Source organism: Carassius auratus, unplaced genomic scaffold (assembly GCF_003368295.1).
Source record: "Carassius auratus strain Wakin unplaced genomic scaffold, ASM336829v1 scaf_tig00214714_1_2670353, whole genome shotgun sequence".
NCBI lineage: Eukaryota > Metazoa > Chordata > Actinopteri > Cypriniformes > Cyprinidae > Carassius > Carassius auratus.
In genome coordinates, this window is record NW_020527778.1 from 1318554 (window position 1) to 1343215 (window position 24662).

Here is a 24662-nt window from a genome sequence, read left to right on the forward strand (position 1 = left end):
TTTTTTTGTATGCTAATTAAATATATATAAAGCCTATATGTCATAATGGATAGTCCTTCATGGCACGAGTGCAACTGGCTCTTAAAGGGAATGGAATATGAGACTCTGATTGGTTTATTGCACGTTACGCCCAAAAAACACCCATTACTCATTACGAGAATAGGGACAACCCGTTAAGACCATGCATGCGCCCGGGAGAGCCAACTGTTTTTCCATCGTTAAATAGCAAAAGTGGATTTGGGCACGCCCTGAGTGCATCTGCACCATGCGCTTTACACTTTGCATTTAAATCATTAAAAAAAGGCCCTTTATATTGATCTTTACACGTATTCTTGAAGACTGCACATTTACCCCAACTACTGAAAACTAGCTTCGACTAGTATATGTATATTTGTTTTTGTCATATGAATCAGTTTTTGCTTTCTGTGTATGACATAATAAAGATTTTATACTGGATGAAAAATTGCCATTTACCAAAAAAAGTACTGTAATTAGCACACTAGACTGTAGTAGAAGATATTCACTTTAATAGCCACAAAAACAGCACAAGAACATTCAAAACCAACAGTCTCTTGTACATACACAACCAGACGAGGTTTTTTCAACATTAAAACAACGTTTGCATTATAACATCTCCATATAGATATATTTCTATTGGTCGACATTGCATTCACACCGTTATTGTTTTATCACAAGAAGTCGTAGATAGATTTATATACATTCTATATGTTGCATTAATGAACTTTGTATTTTTTTGGACATGTTAAACTCTAGAAAGCTCGAATGGTTTGTTACAGATCAGACAACAGTGAATAGTATCTGACTGACCCATCTACTCACATAGAACGAAAAAAAAGATCTTTATTAATACAGAAATCCATCTATCTTACACTTGTAAACAGAACGTACAGAGAGAGGATTCTGCATGCAGCCTTTGAGAGGATATCTACATGCAGTTCAGATCTCTCAAACGCTTTTAGTAGAAAAAAAAGCTTACAAAAAAATACCCTAAATGAACATATCCATGATCGTACAGTTTATATACAGTTACACAGTTCTTTTCTTTTGGACGTTTCTCAGTTTTAACACAGCATATGGTGCTCGGATGTGTGTTGGGTCTATTCTACTTCAGTGAACTCATTTTGAGACACGAAAAATAAATGTATGAGGTATGTGTCTGATGGACACCACCACCAAACCATACTATAGCGTCTTATTTATACTGTAGCTATATGTATTTCTTAGCAGAAAATCGGAAAAGCAATGGCAGTGGGGCAGTTGTTTACAAACCCTTGGGCATCTATTAAATATGAATGAGAATATTGATCTAAACAGTCGATAGCAATTTATTATTCACCGCCAACTGGTTATTTATCATACGTTGCTAATACATCCCAGTGACACAAAGTGCTTCACACGTACAGTGTAATGTGCTGTCTAATGTTACGTAACAAAATATATGCTTTGAAACTTCAGATCCACTGGAGGAAACACATAGAAAACTGAGTCCATTCACATAATAGTTCCCATTTCAACAGGTCATACAAGATGAATTTGGATAGGGCATGTGCCTCATGCTAATGTTAACACATTCTCCTTTTTTAGTATAAAAATACAAAAGTTAATCTTATATAAAATATCTTATATTTGATAAATATTTACTAATTACTTGCCAGTAGCATGAAGATTTTTACTATTTAACTCTGAAGGATATTTGTTTTTTTTAGTTTGTAGGTGTACTTAAGATATTTTGTAGTTGATTACTAAGATTATTTCTATTCTTCTATCTAAAACGGACCCAAACTACACGTCAGCTAAAGGGTGAATCTCATGAAACGGGTCATATTTCACCTCAAAATATAAACAAAGAAATTCTAAATTATATTTACTGTAATGCACCAAAAATACATTTAAAAAAATATATTGAATATATTATGAATTACTTAAATGCTAATTGCATTAAATATGTATTTGCTATATTTATTATTTACTATATTTATTATTAAACTTGCTAATCAAGTTACTGTTAAATAAAAAATTGATGAATTTTTACAAAAATAAAAATGTATTAAATGTTTAAGTTAAATTGCTATATTGCACTTATGTGAATTTAAAAATAAAGCACCAATGAGAAACGCACACACACACACACACACACACACACACACATATATATATATATATATATTTATTGCAATGAGGATGCATTTAGGTTATTTTGTGGTAAATTATGCTAAATTGGCATGAATAAGTGTAAAACATCTTAATAGTCCTTTAAAAGTCCTAAAAAGAAGCTTGATTTTCTTTTTGCAAAATGCATTTTTATTTTTACATTTTGCGGTAAAATGTGATCTGTGCATGTATTAATGAGATTCACCCTAAAATATTTTTAGAAAATATTGCCATAAGTTTGTTTACATAGGAGATTGTAACTGCTTCATGTTTTATTTACCATATATAGATTACATTGATTATTCAGTGTACATAAACTGGCTGTTATTTGCATTATTCCGACTAGCTTTACTATGAAATTACAATAAGACTCGTACCTTGGACAAAGCTCTTCAGTAATGAGGTGTTGTGCTTTAGCTGGGAGATGATTTAGGTTCAGTGGTCACCTGTGCGTCCCTGGTTTCTAGGGTCATCGTCGCCATGAAGTGTTCACCTTAGACAGGATCAGATCTCAGGGTAAAAGGGGGGGCATGTAGGACCACTCAGGGCAATACTTGGAGGCTGATAGTCAACATGCCGGTGCAAAATAAAATAATTGGCTATGCTAGAACAATCTGAGGAAATTGGAATTAAACTATCTTTCCTTCCTTTATGAAACATCCTTTACAACTAAGTGTGCTGTTATAACTAAATTTACTCATAGAGGGAAATGCACTGGGCTATTATAACCTCAGCATAATAAGAAGAGGTCAGGAAAGGATGGACTGAGGATAAAACACAAGCAAGTTAGGACGGGTGAGTGGATAAAAGAAAAGAAAAGAAAGAATAATTAGTACATTGTCATCTGCAGTGCAACCTTTCTTACAGGTCCACTAAACCTAATAGTAATGCATAGACTGAGGAAGACTTGTGTGCCTTTGCCTTCCTCTTTTTGTCATACATGTAATGGCCAGCAGGAGGCAGTCTTTCCTCATTGTTACTGTGATAGTCTATGTTAAAACAAGCACGAATGTGAGATTATCAATTCAAAGTACAGTTTGTAAGCTAAAGAAAAGGTCTAAAACCAACCATATTGAACTTTAAATAAAACAAATAATATATATATAAAATATATATGAAAGGCAAAATATTCTGAAGTACTAAAATTAGTAAAAATGGAATTGAAATGAAAAGACTAATATAAAATGCTAACACTTTTATAATTTTTTTCATAATATTTCCAAAGCATATCATTACTACAACTAAAATCAAAACTTAAAATATATTTAAAAAAAACATAAAATGCTTAAACTAAAGATGAATAAATACTGTAATAGTATATAAATGATACTTAAATAACACTGTTTAATATGAAGAATGAGATATATCAGTGTGCTCGGGTACAGGGTGATAAACAGGAAAACACACCATCTGCGATCATGTTAATATTCAGATTTTGATTTAAAATATTGTCTGGTGAAGGGCAGAGAGACATTATCTATGCCACCAAAGGAGGAGCAACCAAATTCACACACAGTATGTGAAAATGTGTCTAAACTGACCCATCTATTGAGGCTGATGATAGAAAATGAAGCCAGGTGGCAAAAAGCTGAAATCATTCTAATTCGAGTTCTTAAACTAGATGCAACCGCAAAAACAAGCTAGCGATTTCTGTGGCACTGTGTTAGAATGCCTTGTATTTACTTTAATAAAAAAAAAAAAAAAATGGAATATACATTATCATTCAAAAGTCTGGGATAATTAAGTTTCTTCTGCTCACCAAGGCTGCATTTATTTGATTGAACATACAGTATAAACAGTCCAATTGTAAAATATTATTACAATTTTAAATAACTGTTTTCTATTTGAATATATTTAAAAATGTAATTTATTTCTGATGCAATGTTGTATTTTCAGCATCATTCCTCCAGTCTTCAGTGTCACATGATCTTCAGAAATCATTCTAATATGCTGATTTGCTGCTCAAGAAACATTTTATTATCAATGTTGAAAGCTGTTGTCATATTTTTATGCAAACAATATCATGATACAGTATAATTTAATACATTTGGGATCATTAAACTCATCTAAAGTGACATTTATACTGTTACAAAAGGATTATATTTCAAATAAATGCTGTTCTTTTGAACTTTACAGTATATTCAAAGAAAAAAGCATCAAAGTTTCGCCAAAAATATTGAGCAGCAAAATCATTGATTTTTCAACACATAATAACAAGAACCAGTTATGGTTACTGATACCCGAGCAGCGGTTTGGCTTATTAAAATGATTTCTGAAGGATCATGTGACACTGAAGACTGGAGTAATGATGCTGAAAATTCAGCTTTGCAGTATAGAAATAAATTACAATTTAAAATATTTTGTTATTGAAAATTGTACTTTTAAATGGTAATAATATTTCACTGTTTTTACAATATTTTTAGTTAAATAAATCCATTCTTGGTGAGCATAAGAGACTTCTTTCTAACATTTATTTGACTGGTATGTAGATGATTCACTAACAAACGAGCAATCTAAGCTCAAAAGTACACAACAGCAGCATTAACACAGCTCAGAATATCAAGCTGAATCATTTTTCCACATCACAGCACTCGGTTTGTTTAAGGACACTCAGCGAAAGCAGCGCTGAGAGCGTCTCTACAAGCACGATTTCATTCACCTTATTAAATATCTACAGCAGAGTCCTTCAACACCCCTGGGACACAAGCTAACCGCTGAAAGAGCCCCAGAAAATGACACACAAACACTCCCAGTTCCAGCATTTCTCATTCACGGCCAACAAACAATTTGACCTTTCAAGAATAAATAATCCCTTCAAACACTGAATCTTCACAGCCTTCTGTGTTTGCCCTCTCTGAGCCAAAACGGTCAGCAGAGCGAGCGTCCAGACAGTCTGTTGTACGATTCATGGCACAGACCTCCCATTAAGCCCAAATGCGGACTCTCTTTCCGGGAGATGACGGCCTGCCGCACTCAGTCCTGGGCCAAATTAGCCAGACCTTTGCCTGGGAACAAAGCCGGAGCTGTTGGGCATTGACTGATGACTGGGAACTGTGTCCTGTTGTGGCTGAGACTGCAGTGAAGCACACAGACGAGACTGATCTGCTGTCGGCGCTGATCAAGACAGCTGTCTGAGCGCACACACAGTCAAGGGAAGATTAGAGACCCTTCCAGAAGAGTATTAGAAGAAAACCAATGTGTAAATGCCTTTAGAGAACAAACTCTGGCTTGTACAGTACTGCTGTCTTAGCAGCGTTTTTAATCGGCCACTAGCTGCGACAAAACAAAAAGGGGAATTTATTTAGTATTTAGTTTAAAGCAAATAGAGCAAATACTATCATGTTCCAGCTCACTTACAGATGTGCCATTCACAATAAAAGACTGTTTGAAGTGCATTAGGTGAATACATAAGGTTTGTGTGCTGCATAAAGGCTGACATGACTATGGTAGCATACGTAAGTATTGCTGTATAACTAACACTAAATCAATGAAAAATCTTTTAGATTTAAGTTTAATTATAGACTTATGTAATACAGTGACTCAAACAAAACTAAAATAAATTAAAGCCATTATATTGGCTTTATTAAAGTACTAAAATGTCAAAACTTTTACTAAAATGGAAATACGGTCAAATAGAAATATAAAACAACCACCAAAAAAAATATTTAAAAAAAAAGTAGAAATTATTTTAAGTATTTTTTAAGGAATATTGTATTGGCAACTAGCTGAAAAAAAAAGTTTAATTATGAATTGAAGTAATACAATTCTAAACATGAAAATTCATGCTCGGTAGAAATAAAAAAATAAAATCACATAAATTACAAAATACTATAACTATATAAACAATACTTAAATTTTGCAGCAAGAGTTTTGTTTTATTTATATTATATTATCATTACATAAACATATATATATATATATATATATATATATATATATATATATATATATATATATATATATATATATATATATATATATCAGCAGTGCTTCTTTGAATAATTTTTAAGTTTTCTTGATTTAGATACAAATGTTAAATGCATAAATATAGTCAGCATACAGTATACCACTAGATGTATGCTTTTGACAGACACTTTTATCCGAATAATTGTACATTTTGTTATCAGTGTTTGAGCTACAGGAACAGATTATGCATGCTATTATTCCATTGAGAATATAACCACAAATCTTCTAGATATCCAGATGAATTAAATGGAACTAAGAGAGCAGCTGCAGTTTCTCGGTGCGTGGGAATGCAGGTATCACAGACTCTGCTGGTTGCTATAGAGGCTGCTTGTCTCATTCCACTGTTGCCACGGTGATTGTCTGTTCAGGAATCGTCCAGTCACAGACAGCACCTGTCATTTACTCACCCTCGTTTTGATTCAAACCTATGCCTTTTTCTGCATTTATAGTGCTGTTATGGAGCTGTTTTGTATGGAAGCATGTTTCTTCCACATGATAAAAAAAAAGGAATTGTGACCTTTATTTCACAATTCTGACTTTTCACAATTCTGAGTTGTATTACCAAGTGTGTTTACACAGACAGGGAATTTGACTTGGCAACAGGAGCGTCCAGTGCAGAAGAGAGCACAGACATAGTGCAAACACAGGTTTTAGTTCAGAGTTTAAATCTTGCAATTCTGAAATTTATCTCTGAATTCTGAGTTTAAATGTTGAATTCTGTTCGTGTCACAATTTTGACTTCTTTTAATTCCAAGTTTACCTCTTGCAATTATTGTTTTTTAAGCACCAGAAACAGTTTAAATCTTGCAAATTCAGATTTTTTTTCCCTCTAAATTCTGAGTTGAAATCTTACATTTCGGACATTTATTTCTGAATTCTGAGTTTAAATATTGCTGATTTTTTTTCTCTGAATTCTGTTCACTTCACAATTTAGATTTTTTTTCTAAATTCCAAGTGTACATCTTGCAATTCGTGTTTTTCTAAACATTTCTAAACATTAAACAATTCAGATTTTTTTTTTCTCTAAATTCTGAGTTTAGATTTTTTTAAACATGAGAAACATCGGTTTACATCTTGCAATTCTGATGTTTTTTCTTATAAAGATATAAAGTTGCAATTAGCTTTGTCATTTTTTGTTTTGTTCTTTATGGAACCTGGCAATAAGTCTCACCTTCAAAACAGCAGCTCAGACATTCTTCTAAATATCTCCTTTCTTCTGCAACAAAAGAAAGTAAGTCGTGTACAACATGAGGGTGAGAAAATGGCAATTCTCCTTTTTAGGTGATCTGTTCCTTTAACTGGCTTGTCTGTAAAACATCTAACCTTGCAGTCATGTCACTGCCAATTTAAAAATCTACTATTTTCATTTGGGAGACATTTCTTTTCCCCTGGAGTGGATCAGAGAGTCTGCAGCGGGCTGGCTAACTCGGAGCCTACGCTGAGCTTATAGTCTGTCGATTAACCCTGCAGGACTGAGAAAGAGAAAGAGAGAGAGAGAGAGCAGAAGAAACCAAACATCACCGTCTTATCTCTTCCTTTTCTCGGTCTTTCCATCCAATTTTTCTCTTCCTTCCTTCAGGGTTTGCACACAAATCTCTCTCCTCTTGTGCTTTGAGGATGGATTTTGGGGAGCGCTGACTTTGCGAGTATCTGACAGATAGAGACTGTGCCACACGACAGCAACACTGCGGTCTCATCTTTCCTCTTCACTCTTCTGTACATTATTTCAGTATCAGATTTTGAACATTAAGGGACTTTAAATTAGAGGCAGTCAAATAAGCATAAAGTTAGCACCCATTCCTGGTCTGTTTTATTAATGATTGTAGCAGTTTTGTTTCAAATAAGCATAAATTAAGATAAAAAAATACACTATTTACTTTCCTAATACACATTTCTTGTTTGTTTTTTTACGCACTATTTAGTTGTTTTGTCTGTAAAAATAAAAATTAACCTTGTTTACTTTTTAAATACACATTCCTGATCCTTTTGTCCATGATTTAGTATGCATTATCAACTTCTATGGATAAAATCTCAACTGTTGGATGTCAGATTAATGTTCACGTCAACATATCCTACAAGAAATGCCTTTTTTTCCAGGTTGGTAGCTAGCTAAACCTGACCATGATCAAAGCAAACGTCTCATCTCCAGTTCCTTCTCTTTCCTGACCGATCTTTCAAAAGTTTTGACACATTAAAGCATCACGTGACAATGTCAGGAAGTATCTAGGTCACGTATGCCATCTCACCTTGACCTGTCCTGTCATAAGCACAGCACAAAAGCTTCTTTGGGCTGGGATCTGACCGCTTGAGTGCTCATCAAAAAATAGTGCTTCAGACCAGTATAGTTCCTTAAAAATTACAGATAAAAAGTGAAAGGAAAACTCAAAGATGGCACAAGGACAAGGTCTTAGCTGGCGTCATTATGACTTCATTGGCAATTAGATGAACGCCACTGAGATGCCAACATCCACTCTGAAACATTCAAGGACATTAAAGTCTAAAAAAAGAATCTACGCAAGTACACTACAGTTTAAAAATGTAGAAAGAAATGAATGCTTTTATTCAGCATGGATGCATTAAATTGATCAAAAGTGACTTTAAAAACATTTCTTATTTTATGAAAAATTTATATTTGAAATAAATGCTTTTCTTTTGGAATTTCTATTCATCAAGGAACCCGAAGATAAACTGAACCATGGTTTACACAAAAATATCAAGCAGCATTTTCACCTGAAAATAATGTTTTTAAGTAGCAAATCAGCATATTAAAATGATTTCTGAAGAATCGTGTGGCACTGAAGACTAGAGTAATGATGCTGAAAATACAGAATAAATTACATGTTTAAATATATTCAAACAGAAAATAGCCATTTTAATTAGTAATAATATTAACACATTTATTTTGATCAAATAAATGCAGCCTTGGTGAGCAAAAGCGACTTTCAATCACATTAAAAAGCTAACAAACCCCATAATCTTGAATGATAATGTACGTGAGAACTGCTTTCGCATCTGTGCACTGGCGCAACATACATTTCTAGCCTAAAATGTCAACTTTTTCCTCGAAACAAGCTACAAACTGAGAGAAATATAGCGACTGTCCTTTGGCGTCGTTCCCTGACATTGTGATGCACTATATTGTGCTGTTTTGTTCTGGAAGAAAAGTTCATGTAGCATGGAAGAGAAAAATACATAATCTGTGAGCATATGGGGGACAACAGAGCACTTGTGCACACTGAACCCCATCGCACAGTGGAAAACCATTACATCTGTGCAACAACTGGGAGACGTACAGTAGCAGCTTATATGGGAGCAAGAGCTCGGCTGCAGGTGTTACAGTCATCAGAGTCGACGGATGAGTCTGCACTGAACCACAGCTCTGACTCCTGCCTTTCAGCGCAGAGCAGAGGTAAAGTCAGCGAGAGCGAGCGTCAGTCGGCTGATAGCAGGGCGCAGCTATTGTTAGAAGTGGAATACCTGCTGCTGACCCTGCTGGAGCTTTGGGAGTTCCTCCTGCTGTTTCCTGCTCCTGCGCTCCAGGCTGCTCTGCTGCAGGTGCCGCAGACGGGACGCCGCAGACGGCTGCACCAGTTTGGCCGAGCCCGGAGGAGTCCCTACAGGCTGAGAACCAGAGAACAGACATGAATCAACAACAGCAGGATGGGCCGGGCTGGAAAATGACCCTGTTTGTTTAAGTCGTGGGACTGAGTTTGAATAATTCACGTTTGTTGGAAGAAGAGTGTCGTGATAAAAGCTCTGCTCCAAAACCCAGCGAGCTGCCCGACATCTCTGCTCATGATGTGAATGAAGACTGTTTGACAACAATGTGTGAGAGCATTATGTTTTCGACTGCTTTGAGGAAGCATGTAACTTTCAGATATCATAACCCTCCAACATCTTGACCCAACTGGTAAGCGGTTTGTGGAGTAATAATGGATTTATTATTATTAACAAATTATTTTTATCATTAATATTGACTATTAATTGTCACAGTCTTCAGCTGGTGGTCTTCTGTGAGTGTTGTGTTTGTTTGATGCCATGTGCTCTCTCTTGTCTATTTTCTAACCCCGTCTATCTTGTTACCTCATTATTGTTTTATTTGCTCCACCTGTGTTTCTCCCTTGCTCCCAGACTCATTCACCTTCACTCCACACACACTCACTCACACACACAGCTGTTGCCCATTGTCACGGACTATATATTCTCGTTCCATGCACCACTCTGGCTGTCTGTATTAAATGTTAAAAGTTAATTCTTAGTTTGTATTTCAAGTGCGAGTGTACCTCTAGTTATGTATGTGATGTTGCTTATCTGTCAGAGTTTGAACCTGTTTTGTTTTGCCTTGTTGGCTTTTTGTTTAAGTCCATTAAAAAGTAATTTCTGCTGCATTTGGACCTAGACCCTGTTTCTTCCACGGTGCTCTCTTCGCTGTGCCGTGACAATTAATAAATGGTTGTTATTATACTTATTATATAACACCATTACATCCATTTTTGTACGTACTACACATCAGTGCGCAGCATCATGATCCGTTTCAGTACAGTTTGGTTGCTGCAAATGTAGACAGAGACGCCGTTTGCAAGGTTTTGGAACAAATAGCAAAAAAAAAAAACTGAAATAGAAACACTACTTGAATGAAAGAAAGAGACAAAGGGGATCTCTACGGAGCAGCATGCAGCAGTCGTGTTGACTGACACCCTGCATGTGTGCAAGAAAGCTGATTTTAGCACTCTTTCACACTTCTTTCATTCTGAGACATTAGTAGTACTCATCACAATGCAGGCTGACGACAAGATTCACACACACACACACACACACACATATACTGTACAGACACAGGCTGTCCAGATATCTCAGATGATAACAACACTGTCAAACAGACCAGCAGAGCAGTTTTCTTCTTAAGTCAACCTGAATTCACTGGTCAGATTCTTATAGTGTCCTCTAACTAATGGCTTGTTGATACAGTAAACAGAACTAGTGGAAATTAGGCAAGTTCATAGTTAAGAAACATACAGTGTATGGAAAAGCTGTTGAGACTGATGAGAAGGCAAAGTCTGCAGTTTATGTAGTTTGCAGTAGCTGACGTTTTTTGTGCTGTCTGTTTGTTTTTGGCTCTTGAAGGTTTTGCTTTAAAGCTTGTTAAAATTGATTTGCTACCACAGTGTCACAACATTACTGTCACTGTGAAGAAGAGGCACAGACTGACATAACAAAAGATAGAGAGAGAGAGGAGGAACAGATGACTTTGACTGATATATGCCGTTTTTTCCATCAGCTTAGCATCAAAAGAAAAAAAGTGTCTCTTATGTCAGAATGTTCTATCTGTACAGATATAATAATTATTAGCATGTACATTTTGCAGTTACAGATTTTATACTTGTCATTTTTTTTTACATAATATATGCATATTTTTGTTACTTGCTTTTGTGACTTGACCCACCTAAGTATGGAAGGCCATTTTCACCTTAGAGCAAAAATGAAACTAATTGTGAGAAAGTTAAAAATAAGAAATAGTCACACTAAAATAAATAAATAAATAACATTATATAATGAAATAATAATACATTACATATAACATATAATGCTTAATATTCAATAACATATTAAAGTAACTAAGAGAAACATTTGCAATTGTGAGAAAATGATAATAATATTGTAATATAATATCATTTAAGAATGTACTGTATATTTATAAAATTGTATATTTATAATATTCATAATTACATTTAACTTATAATGATTACTTTCATAATTATTCGTTATAAAAATATATTATTAAATAAGTTCATTATTGTACAGTTTTTAATATAATAGCTTTAATAATAAAAAAATATTATATTAATTTACTAATATTTTATTTAATGTTTATTTAATGATACAAATATTAAGTAAAATATAACTGTATAGTATTGAACTTCTTAATGCTTAATTTCTTTATTTAATATTATATCAATATAATAAATTATTAAATAAAACAATTGAGTAATTAAATTATTTAAATAAGAATTAATTATATTATATTATATTATATTATATTATATTATATTATATTATATTATATTATATTAGAGATTATAAGGGGAAACATTTGCAATTTTTTTTTAAACAATAATATCTCTGAGGTGGAAACAGACATATTACAATATGTTATATATTACAAGTGAAGAAACACTTGAAAAGGTTAGAAAAACATATTTTCAAAACCAAACCTCATTCAAGCTGTGTAATAACATGCAGCAGCACAGCTGGTTAAAGACTTGAAGAGATGACAGATTAATAGGTTTTGTGTCAGAGTGCATTAGCGAGGTTCAGGAAAAACCTCAATGGAAGAAGTTATAGGAAGGCTCGAGAGGAAGGATTGGCAGTTTACACGTTACCTCTCTCCACAGAGAGTTGCTGATCCACTGGCCTGCCCTGTCAACACCGTTAGGAGTGACCTCAGCAGGGCTTTGGGGCGCAGCAGTGACCCTCAGTCTCGCTGGGACTCTCTGAAATGCCTTTCGTGTTGGTGTGTGTTGGAATAATGCATTGATGTGTTCAAGTTTGGAGGAAAATGAACAAGACATTATTCCCAAATCTGTGGTATTGAAGTCTTGACAAAGCAATATGAATGATTTATTGGTTTTTTACTGAATAACCAATCAAGAGTTTTTGCACCTGAGTGCCATCCTTTATGTACACATACACATACTCATAAGAAATGGTGACAAGAACACCATTTCATCCATCCAACAGATGTATCTAAGCATTTTACCTCTAGTTCTGCCATTATCTTCTCATCTTCATCTTCATCTTCCTTCATCCCAGAAGCAGCGATGACTGGAGGTGTGGATGAAGGTCGGGGCCCGTCCGAGGTCGATGGGCGTCTCAGTTTGACTGGAGGTGTCTGGGATTGAGTCGGTACTTCAGCCTCGTCTCTGTTCTCTATCTTCTCCAATTTCTACAAGAATAAGAGATTTATGAAAGAGCGACATAATAAACATAGCACAGCAAGATATGAAGCAAAATAAATATTATCAACTGTAGCAAAGTAAATAACATTTTAACAGTTAACAGCTAATCAAGTACAAAGTACATATTATTACAACAAAAGCATTAGAATTTGTTACTATGCTACTCATACTTCAAATTCTGTTCAATTATTACAAAACTGTCTTAGATTTTCAAAAGTTACGATGATGTGAGTCTATTGATATTAAAAATTATAATGCGTATCTTGGCAAAACTTAAATCTACTGTAACAAAACATTGTACACTTCATCAGCACCATTATCTGAGGGCACATGCCAAATTTGGGAAGAGTGCCACCTACCGGTCATAAGATCGGTGTTCAAAAGTTTCAATGATGTGAATCTAGTGATTTCTGACCCAAATTAAAATATATAGAATAGAAGCTATATCTTGGCTAAATTTTGATCTATCGAAACACAACTTGGAACACTTCATCAGCAGCTTAATATAAGTGTACACGCCAAATTTGGGAACAGCGCCACCTTTAGGTTATGAGAACGGTTAACATTAGCATATATACCAAAATTACCATGTATAAAGCAGAACAGATCTTAAATCTTGGCAAAACTTTGATCTACTGAAACAAAACTTGGCACACTTCATCAGCACCATTATTTGAAGGTACATGCCAAATTTGGATACAGCACCACTGAAAAAATTATGCTGATGTGAATGTAATGATTTTGACCCAAAATTGGCAGATATAAAGTAGAATAGATTTTAAATCTTGGAAAAACTTCTGTCAAAACAAAACTTGGCACACGTCATTAACACCATGATCTTAGCAAACAAGCCAAATTTGTGAACAGTGCCACATACAGGTCATGAATTTGATTTTTGCTCAAAACTTTTTAAATGTCAGAAAATCGTTAGCTTTTTGTGACATATTGCTTGAGTCATGCTAAATTCATTGATACTAATTTTACCAAGATCAGATGAATGTTGCCTGAAAACATTTTTTTTATTTGTTGCAACCTGTAATATTTTTTTAAATGCTTTAATATATCCCCACAAAATTGGTGTTTACCTTCAAACTCTTGTTTACGGTGATAACTTCTCCACTGCTGTTGGTCGTGAGCCCAAGACCTGATGGGAAACTTCGTCGTGGAGGAGGAGGAGGCGGAGACTTGGACAGCTTCTCTGTGCGATACCGTGGCACAGTCAACTCCCCTGATCAATCAATCAAAATAATTGATCAATAAACCTTTTAATCTGTCTATTGATGAAAATGAAACATAGCCAAAATCATAAGGCAGTTACTATAGCTCTTGTTGCAGTAATGATATGATCTCACCTGATCCCCTGCGTGGGATGCCGTCTTTGCTGGGTGGTTTCGGTGGGGTTTTGCTGGGCTGATGTTCAGGTGTTAAGGTAGGAGTGGAGGAGGCTGAACCAGGAGCTGGGAGGGAGGACAGCTGGGGTTTTGGCGGTACAGCCGGTTTGGTGATCTGCTTGGCGGCGAAGTCCAGATCTGGAATGGCCTTCATCAGCTCGGCTTGAGTTTCCTCCAACAGACGATTGATGTCTTGAGCGCTGAACTGAGTTAAACTGGCTCTCTTCTCCTCCCAGTCTCGCTCTGCAGCCTAAAGACACACACACAAGGTTCCCAAACTTTAAATAAATCTTACCCGGGGTGTGATGCGTGTGTTTACATTGACAGTTTTTGGAGAGAGTAAAGGGCTGAAGTTAGCAAAATGATTCAAACCTTTTCAAATGTTAAAATATTTATAGTACATTCACCATTTTATTATTTCGGCATGACTTTTGAAACTAAAGCAGCAAAAAACAGAAAGAAAAGTAAATCTAGTCACTAGTGTGTTCGTTACCAGTCGGACTTCCACAGACACTCCTTTGTCAGACTCTCTACGTGCGGGCAGATCTTCCAGGCCGCTGGTCTTTATTGGCCCTGTTGAGGTGCCGTCCAGTTCAGGCATGATGGGATCTGTCACCCCAGTCCCTGCCAGCCAGTTACCCAGCGTAGTGCTGCCAGGAATACCACTGCTGCTCATACTGGCACCAACGGCAGAGCCAAGCATGTTCGACAGACTAGTGGTACATCCTAAAATCAGTCAATCAATCAATGAATCAGTCAATGGTTTAAATAACAAATTATCCAACAAGCATTAGTGTTCCCAAATAAATGTTCCCAAAGCTAAATATATCAGTTTAAGATCAATATAAGAGTCTAAACAGCTGATAAATTATCCATTTATTAAAATGTAATATAAAACTGACCAAAATATGAGTCCACAATCCAAAATAATGTTTCCTCTAATAAAAAGGTCCATGCCATGTTGTTGTCTCACATCAAAAACCATATTTTTAAGAACTGTCTTGGACTGTTAACATGGTGCTTGATATGTGTAGATTTCTCTCCTGATTCAGACCAGATGACTTTTTCACTGTAGAAAGCAATATTATGGATAGAGGACTCAGATTTTAGCTGGAAACAATGGTCTTGATGGATTTCTTTTTTTACAAATACATTAACTGATGGACTGGAGTGACGTGGATTACTTGTGGATTATTGTGATGTTTTTATCAGCTGTTTGGACTCTGATTCTGACGGCACCCATTCATTCCCTGCAGAGGATCCTTAGGTGAGCAAGTGATATAATGCTAAATTCCTCCAAATCTGTTCAAATTAAGAAAAACTTATTTATATATAGAATGGCCTGAAGGCGAGTAAAAAAAGATCCACAACTCCTTAAATAAATCAAAACCTCAAAGAGACAGTAAAACTGGTGTTTACCTAAACTAGAAGCACTCGTCAGGCCGGGATTTGAGGTATTAGTGCCCAGGGAGGCAGAAAGAGTGCCAGTGCCCAATAAGGTGCATCCTAAATCAGGCAGATTCAGAGAAGGGCTGGCGAGAATATCTAGATCGGAGCTCCTGCTGAAGTCAGTGTCACTTGCACTGGAAACTGAACTACTGAAGTCATCGGGTGTCCTCCACACACCTTCTGACACCTGCCTGTACACAAACACACACTGAGGAATGCTTTAGGCATGGCACTAGAGAACGTATCCAAACAAGAGTGAATGGTTACGTGTTTGTGTGCGTTACCTTCGTAGTAGAGCGAGTGTATTGGTGATGTTTCTGCAGCGTTTCAACAGGGCCTCCAGTCTGAGAGGTTCCTCTTTCAGAAACTTGACGGCTTCCACCTCCACCCTCAACACCACACGCATCTTACTTTGTAAATTGGGGAACTGATCTAAACATAAATTGTAGAATATAGTGTATAGAATTAGCCTATAATTGGATTATATAGATTTCCTCAGTGCTACTGTGTACCAAAAAAGATTAAGACCAATGTAGTCTGATTACAGAACGAATTAATCATTTTATGAGTCTTTTTTATTTATTTAAATTATATAGCACAACCAACTCTCATGAGTTTTTTACTGAATCAAAAATATACTGTACAACCAGTAAATTGCAATTCATGAATGAATCATTCTGAGGATATGGATCTTTTTTAGTGCATCCAAACCACACAGCTCAACCAGTGTAGTCCGACTCCTGAACAAATGACTCTTATGAGTCGGTTTTGTTTGGCAAATCAAAAATATATAGCAGAGTCAGTCAGTGTAGTCTGACTCTTTAAACAAGAAATGGCTCAAAAACATTTAGTGAATCAAAAAACATACAGCACAACACATTTAGACCGAATCCTGAATGAATGACTTTTATGAGCCAGTTCATTTTAGTGGATCAAAAAAAATGGATTCATGATTCATTCTTTTCAGTGAACCAGAAACAATTACAGTGTAATCAGTGGAGTTTGATTGCTAAACAAACTTTGTAGTGAATCAAAAACATACGGTAAAGCACAACCAGTGTAGTCTGCCTCTTGAACGCATGACTAATATGAGCCGGCCTTTGAAAGTGAATCAAAATGCATAGCACAATCAGTACAGTCTGATTCATGAAGGGTCTTTTTAGTGAATCAAAAACTATATAGCTCACCTAATCTGAATCCCTAATGAATGTTTACTATAATTGTATATTCCAAATTTTGTGTAAACAAACAAAATGGATTATTATATTATTAAAATAATCATTAATGCAAATTCCTCTTCTTGATTGGTCACTCACTCTTGAGGTCACTGACAGTCTCTCCCAGTCTCCTGAGCTCCAGACTCTTCTGTTCTATTTCCTGTTCTGTCACCAGGTGATGGTTAAGCCCCGCCCCCATCCTCATTTCCTCCACCGATCGCTCAAGATCGCTGGAAACACAAAGGAACAAATCGCATCCAACACAAATCTTATGCAGCATTGTTTTTCATTATGTGTTCCCATTAAGAGGTTGCAGATGCTTTAGCTCACTGTAATTGTTGTATAATAAGTTCTTCTTCATTAAGGTAGCGTAGCCTCTCTTCTTCAACAAGAAGACGCTGACGCTGTAATGGATCTTCTTGTGTGCGAGACGCTTCGATCAGACACATCCCCAAATCAGACTCCGTCTGCCTCAGTATTGCCTGAACGGAGTCCTGATTCTGCAACTGTAAAACACACAGATATACAAACCTGGACATATGAATAAAATATTGTTAGATATAAACGGGAAGAATAGATACATAAAAATTGTATAAGACTCTTTATACAGTACTCATTTCCCATGCAATTGCCTGTCAAGCTCCAAAAACATAAAAATGTATTATTTATGTGCTAATTCCCTAGTCTTCTGAAGCAATTTCAGAGCTTTGTGTGGATAAAATGAATTTAAGGCATTATTTATAATCAATTTACCCCAATGAATATGTCATAAGTTAGAATTTTTCCTATTCATCTAGCAATATTATGCAAAAATTAATTCCCACCTGTGTATAAGATTAAATGCACAGCAAAACAAAGTAATATAATTTATTCGTTTTCTAAACCTTCCAGCTGACATATAAAATATTATCAGTTAACTATGCCTAAAATAATACACACTAGTGCACAAGAAATTATAATTAAAAAATAATATATAAAAAATATATATTATTATAAAATAGTAAATAATAATAATGTCATACTTATAAATTATATAACATTATTATTAATATTATTATTCTTGTTGTTATGTCTTATTATTAATACATCATTTAAATAAATATAAATATTCATCCATCCCATCCCTCCATCCATCCTATCCATCCATCCATCCATCATCCATCCAATCTATCTATCCTACCTATCCATCCATCCATCCATCTATCTATCTATCCTATTCATCCATCATCCATCTATCCATCCATCTATCCCATCCCTCCATCCATCCTATCCATCCATCCATCCATCATCCATCCAATCTATCTATCCTACCTATCCATCCATCCATCCATCCATCCATCCATCCATCTATCTATCTATCCTATTCATCCATCATCCATCTATCCATCCATCTATCCCATCCATCCATCCATCCCATCCATCTATCTATCTATCCTATTCATCCATCATCCATCTATCCATCCATCTATCCCATCCATCCATCCATCTATCCATCCATCTATCCCATCCATCCATCATCCATCCATCCATCATCCATCTATCCATCCATCCATCATCCATCTATCCATCCATCCATCCATCCATCCATCCATCAATCCATCCATCCATCCATCCTATCCATCCATCCATCCCATCCATCCATCCATCCATCCATCCATCCATCCATCCATCCATCTATCCCATCCATCCATCTATCCATCCATCCATCTATCCCATCCATCCATCTATCCATCCATCCATCCATCCATCCATTTATCTATCCCATCCACCCATCCATCCTATCCATCCATCCATCCATCCCATCCATCCATCTATCTATCCCATCCATCCATCCATCCATCCTATCCATCCATCCATCCATCCATCCATCTATCTATCCCATCCATCCATCTATCTATCCCATCCATCCATCCATCCATCCATCCTATCCATCCATCCATCTATCCCATCCATCCATCCATCCATCCTATCCATCCATCCATCCATCCATCCATCTATCCCATCCATCCATCTATCTATCTATCCCATCCATCCATCCATTCCATCCATCCATCCATCCTATCCTATCCATCCATCCATCCATCCATCCATCCATCCATCTATCCATCCATCCATCCATCCTATCCATCCATCCATCCCATCCATCCATCCATCCATCCATCCATCCATCCATCCCATCCATCCATCTATCCATCCATCCATCCATCTATCCATCCATCCATCCATCCATCCATCCATCCATCCATCTATCTATCCCATCCACCCATCCATCCTATCCATCCATCCATCCATCCATCTATCTATCCCATCCACCCATCCATCCTATCCATCCATCCATCCATCCCATCCATCCATCTATCCCATCCATCCATCCATCCATCCTATCCATCCATCCATCCATCCATCCATCTATCTATCCCATCCATCCATCTATCTATCCCATCCATCCATCCATCCATCCTATCCATCCATCCATCTATCCCATCCATCCATCCATCCATCCTATCCATCCATCCATCTATCCCATCCATCCATCCATCCATCCTATCCATCCATCCATCCATCCATCCATCCATCCATCCATCTATCCCATCCATCCATCTATCTATCTATCCCATCCATCCATCCATTCCATCCATCCATCCATCCCATCCATCCATCCATCTATCCTATCCTATCCATCCATCCATCCATCCATCCATCCATCCATCCATCTATCCCATCCATCCATCCATCCATCCATCCTATCCATCCATCCATCTATCCCATCCATCCATCCATCCATCCATCCATCTATCCCATCCATCCATCCATCCATCCTATCCATCCATCCATCCATCCATCCATCCATCTATCCCATCCATCCATCTATCTATCTATCCCATCCATCCATCCATTCCATCCATCCATCCATCCATCCATCCCATCCATCCATCCATCCTATCCTATCCTATCCTATCCATCCATCCATCCATCCATCTATCCCATCCATCCATCCATCCATCCATCCATCCATCCATCCATCCTATCCATCCATCCATCCATCCATCCTATCCATCCATCCATCCATCCATCCATCCTATCCATCCATCCATCCAATCCATCCATCCATCCATCTATCCCATCCATCCATCCATCCATCCTATCCATCCATCCATCCTATCCATCCATCCATCCATCCATCCATCCATCTTATCTATCTATCCATCTATCGATTTACAAAGCAGTTTTTAGAGCTTACATGAGACTTACGAACGCACAAAACACACACACACACACCTGTAACTGGCGCAGTTGTGTCAGCTGTTTGCGCAGCTCAGCTGTGTGCTGCTGCAGGTCAGTGAGGTGAAGCTGCATTTGTGAACGGGACATTGCTATTGGCTGAGAGGCTGCAGTGGGCGGAGGCGGCATCAGAGCCAGAGGAGCAGATGGTGATGACACTACCAATCCACAGGAGTAAACGTCATACATAAAACATTCAACTTAAAATATAAAAACACATGCAATTTCATGTTAAATCTGTAACTGATCCTCAGATTTCACTATGAGCCTGTTAGTCATCCTGCTTTAAATGTCTAAATCTATTTAATTATTTCAGAAAATGCCTTATTTGCATATTAACCACAAAAGACCAAACAAAAGGCATCTGATTCTTTGTCTTGATTTGTACATCATGAGTCACATCCAAAAACAAGCCCGACAGAACTCAGTACATCTACAGTACGTTGTATATTCATGCAACATACAATCAAATTCAGACCCTTGTTTGCATATACATTCAAGGACTTTGATGTTCTTATTAGATCCTTTTAAGAACTGTAAAAGGAAGACAAAACATTCGAATACACTGACATTCAAGAGTTAGTGGGAATTTCCATACAACAAAAACATTCGGGGAGAGTCTATATGACAGACATACTGTATATATCCAGTGCCAATAAAAGAATACACCACATTGGACTTTTTGTGCTACATGAATCATGTATTTAACTCACAATTTTGCTGTTTGTGAACTCAAAGTGCTCTGCAATCTTAAATAATATGCATAAAATTAATTAAATGTATAAGTCAAATGAGGTGAATACTTTTTATAGACACTGTATACTTAAACAGATGGTTTCCAAACTCCAGGATCTGAGATCCCTCAATACAAACATTCTGTACACACTCCTGACGTAAAATTGCAATGCACAAATCGCAATGCAACACAATCTGTAACGCAACACACATAGGGGAAACCAAGAGAAAGTGACAGACAACCAGACATATACTGTAGTAATATACCTTTTTGTTTTCTAAACCTTCCAGCTGAAATATAAAATATCACCAGTTAATTGTCCCCAAAATAATACATACTAGTGCACAAGAAATTATAATAAATGAATAAACAGAAATGCATATTATAAAATAATATTAATAATGACAAATTTTAAATATAAAAATACATAAAACAGCCAAATATGTTATGAATATATATTGTCATTTTTATTATAAGTTACAATAAATTAAAATAAATATAAAAACTATACACATATGAAAAACAAAATATTAATATAATATTAATATTTTTAATTGATTAAAAAAAGAATATTATATTGATAAAACATTTAATTAATTAAACAAAATTGAATCAAAAAAATAACATAAATAATATTATTTATAGAAATATATTTAAAAATATATATAATAAATACATTATAAATAATGACAAATAAGTAAAATATCTAAGTAAAATATCTAAATATATTTATATTAAATGCAAAATGTATTCATTATAAACAATAAATTAAATACATTGAAATAAATGTATTATTTAAAAAATATATGATGTCTCATAAATTATAATAAAATATAAAATATAATTTCTAAATTTAAATATTAAATCATAAATATTTAAATATAATATAATATAATATAATATAATATAATATAATATAATATAATATAATATAATATAATAAGCAAGATTTCTATTCATGTTAATTTACATTACTGACACTCAAATCATGAACTCAGTTATGGACTACAGCCGTAAAACACAAACGAACATTAGCTAATGTAAACCAATCCAAATGAGCTTCATTTGAAGTCAGATCATACTGCGGTCCTTCAGGACTTGGCCTGCCTGCTTCTGTCATTTAGATAAACATCCTTTAGTCGTGTCTTATCACCACCATGCATGATTCACTCATTTAATGACCTGTTAATTGATACGCCTACTCTGCATCACTTAATTGTTCTTGTGAACATAATTAGTTAGCTATTCTGAAGCACAAACAGTTCAGGATTTGTTGGAAGTGTTCACTTGATGTCAATAAGATTATTTTATTAACCTTATACACCAAACAATGCTCATGCATTAATGTTCAAGCATCTTTATGATGTGCCTATGTTGAATTGTATTCATTTTGATTGTGTTTGTTAGTATGGTAGTTTTAGTGCATGTCATAAAATGTCTTCATCTTTGAAATTGTAAACGTTTTTAGCAATGTTTCCCACAAGCCATACTGACACTCACTAAGACCATATGGTACTCACTCTCTGGTGCAGAGCAGTCGCTTGCTGTTTCTGCTTTCTCACTGCAAGACAAAAACAGGAAGCTTGGGGGACAAACTCCAATTGCATGCTGATATAAGTTAAATGGACAGGCATTATTAAAAATGAATGTTGACAGCTTCAAAAGTCATTCAAGAGTTTCAGGTTTAATAGTGAGATTCAGTAGTATTGGACTGAAGTGCAGATTTCTTACGGGCTGTCTGGGCCTCGGGTCAAAACGCTCTGAACTAATCCGGTTAAACTGGCTATCTGCTTCTCCATGGCCTCCATGCGCTCTCTAAAAATACAAAATACCATTAAACACATACAAACTAAATTATCTCGCAAAACTGCAGTTCATCCAAACAAAAAGTGTACATAATCGTATGATACTAAATCAAATCTTAAATAAAAAAATACATATTATTGTAAACAATTATAAATAAAATGTCTAATTAATTCATTATAAATTATTCAAAATATATTTAAATAAATATGTAAAATATTTTTATTTAGATTATAATGCATTATTAAAATGAATATATATTTTAAAATATCTTTATATATTTACTTATAATTATATATATATATATATATATATATATATATATATATAATTAATTGTAATAAAAAATCGAATTCATGACAATATAATATAATATAATATAATATAAAGTGCCTTCATTCACAAATTTTTTTAAGTTCTCTTGTAAAACTTTTGGGCTCCCCTTAGAAAACCTACATATAGAAATGATATGAGGTGGGCAGAAAAAAAATTATTTCAATGCTTGTGCGCTTGCTTGCAAAAAAATTAGCATCACCCCCGAAAGTATTTGCATTTGCTCACAAATCTTTTGTGGCTAAAATAATATGTAGTAGGAAGAAAAACTATATTTCAATGAGAGGAAAAACTGCATTTGTTTGCAAAACTTTTGCATTTTCAACCCACAAGTTGTTCCAAATCTGTATAGGTTTCAAACTTCTTCACATAAGAAGATATTTTGAGTAATGTGAGTAATCAAAAAAAACCATAGTCCAAAGCCAATGGCTTCTTTTGTGCTCAGAAGAAGAAATAAACTCAACATGAGTGTGAGTAAATGACAGGATTTTCATTACTGGGTGAACTATCCCTTTAAGGAGAGCAAACCTAAGCAGAAATTACTCTCACCTGGTCTCTTCATTACCAGGTAATGTTGAGCCGTACACTGGTAATGGCCCTCCGTCTCCTCCGGGGCCCCCAAGCATACATATCTGCTCCAGAGGTGGTCCTCCTGGACGATTCTTTGGACTCTCTATGTACACAGTGCCATCTTTACGAAAGCCATGTCTCCCAGGGGACCCTCTTCCTGGATGGCTGCCATACGGATCCCTGCCATCGGACAGTTTTTGAGGCGAGGCTGGAGGTAGGGTGCGGAAGCCCATCGCAGCATATGGATCTGCATATATAGGACCGCCGGGCCTGTAGAGGGCACCCTCGAGCTCACATTGCAATGCCGCAGCAGGGTAGCCACCAATAGAGCGCACAGACCCACGGCGGTACGCCAGAGCTTGCGGCGAGGCAACGCTGAGCCGAGGATCCTGGACGAGCGTGTATGGGTCTGCGTATATCGCTTCGTTTTTTAGCAACACCACACTTTTCGAGGATGATGTAATTTCCTCATCTGGCTTCACATCACGCCGTTCTAGAATGGCACTTGGGGAGGAGCAAAATGCAGGGTGGGAGTGGCCAGCCTGCTGGGAGGCGTGGCCTCCGGGGTGGGCGTGGTGTTGCTGATAGGGGTGGAGCTGAGGTGAGGCATGGGGACCCGCGTAAGAGGACGGACGCCCACCTGTGTAAGAAAGACGTGATTGCGAGCGTGACGGAGATCCAGAGGGAGGAGAGGAAGACGGGAGTGTGTTTAAACGCCGCGTGGGAGAGGATTCCCTCGAGGTGTACACCAGCTCTCTCTGGAGGAGTCAGACAGAACGGGAGAGAA

The 24662-nt window shown here is 36.1% G+C and overlaps 1 protein-coding gene across 6 annotated transcripts in view; it reads right to left on the reverse strand.

The window, feature by feature from the left end:
* Positions 1-2180: 2180 nt before the first annotated feature.
* The window catches only part of srcin1b (SRC kinase signaling inhibitor 1b), a 49700-nt gene continuing 27218 nt past the window's right edge, over positions 2181-24662 (reverse strand). For 4 of the 6 annotated variants that reach the window (XM_026258453.1, XM_026258454.1, XM_026258455.1 and 1 more), the window contains 16 exons: positions 23855-24633; positions 22901-22984; positions 22690-22730; positions 21436-21459; positions 20431-20591; positions 17482-17657; positions 17251-17381; positions 16219-16366; positions 15905-16125; positions 14979-15211; positions 14447-14735; positions 14180-14322; positions 12896-13081; positions 12519-12638; positions 9616-9759; positions 2181-2665 (listed from right to left, as the gene is read on the reverse strand). In XM_026258453.1, the coding sequence (XP_026114238.1) occupies positions 2642-2665; positions 9616-9759; positions 12519-12638; positions 12896-13081; positions 14180-14322; positions 14447-14735; positions 14979-15211; positions 15905-16125; positions 16219-16366; positions 17251-17381; positions 17482-17657; positions 20431-20591; positions 21436-21459; positions 22690-22730; positions 22901-22984; positions 23855-24633 (2904 nt within the window). In that variant the 3' untranslated portion in view covers positions 2181-2641. The remainder of the gene's footprint in view (positions 2666-9615; positions 9760-12518; positions 12639-12895; positions 13082-14179; positions 14323-14446; positions 14736-14978; positions 15212-15904; positions 16126-16218; positions 16367-17250; positions 17382-17481; positions 17658-20430; positions 20592-21435; positions 21460-22689; positions 22731-22900; positions 22985-23854; positions 24634-24662) is intronic. The other 2 variants (XM_026258456.1, XM_026258457.1) reach the window with 2 other exon arrangements.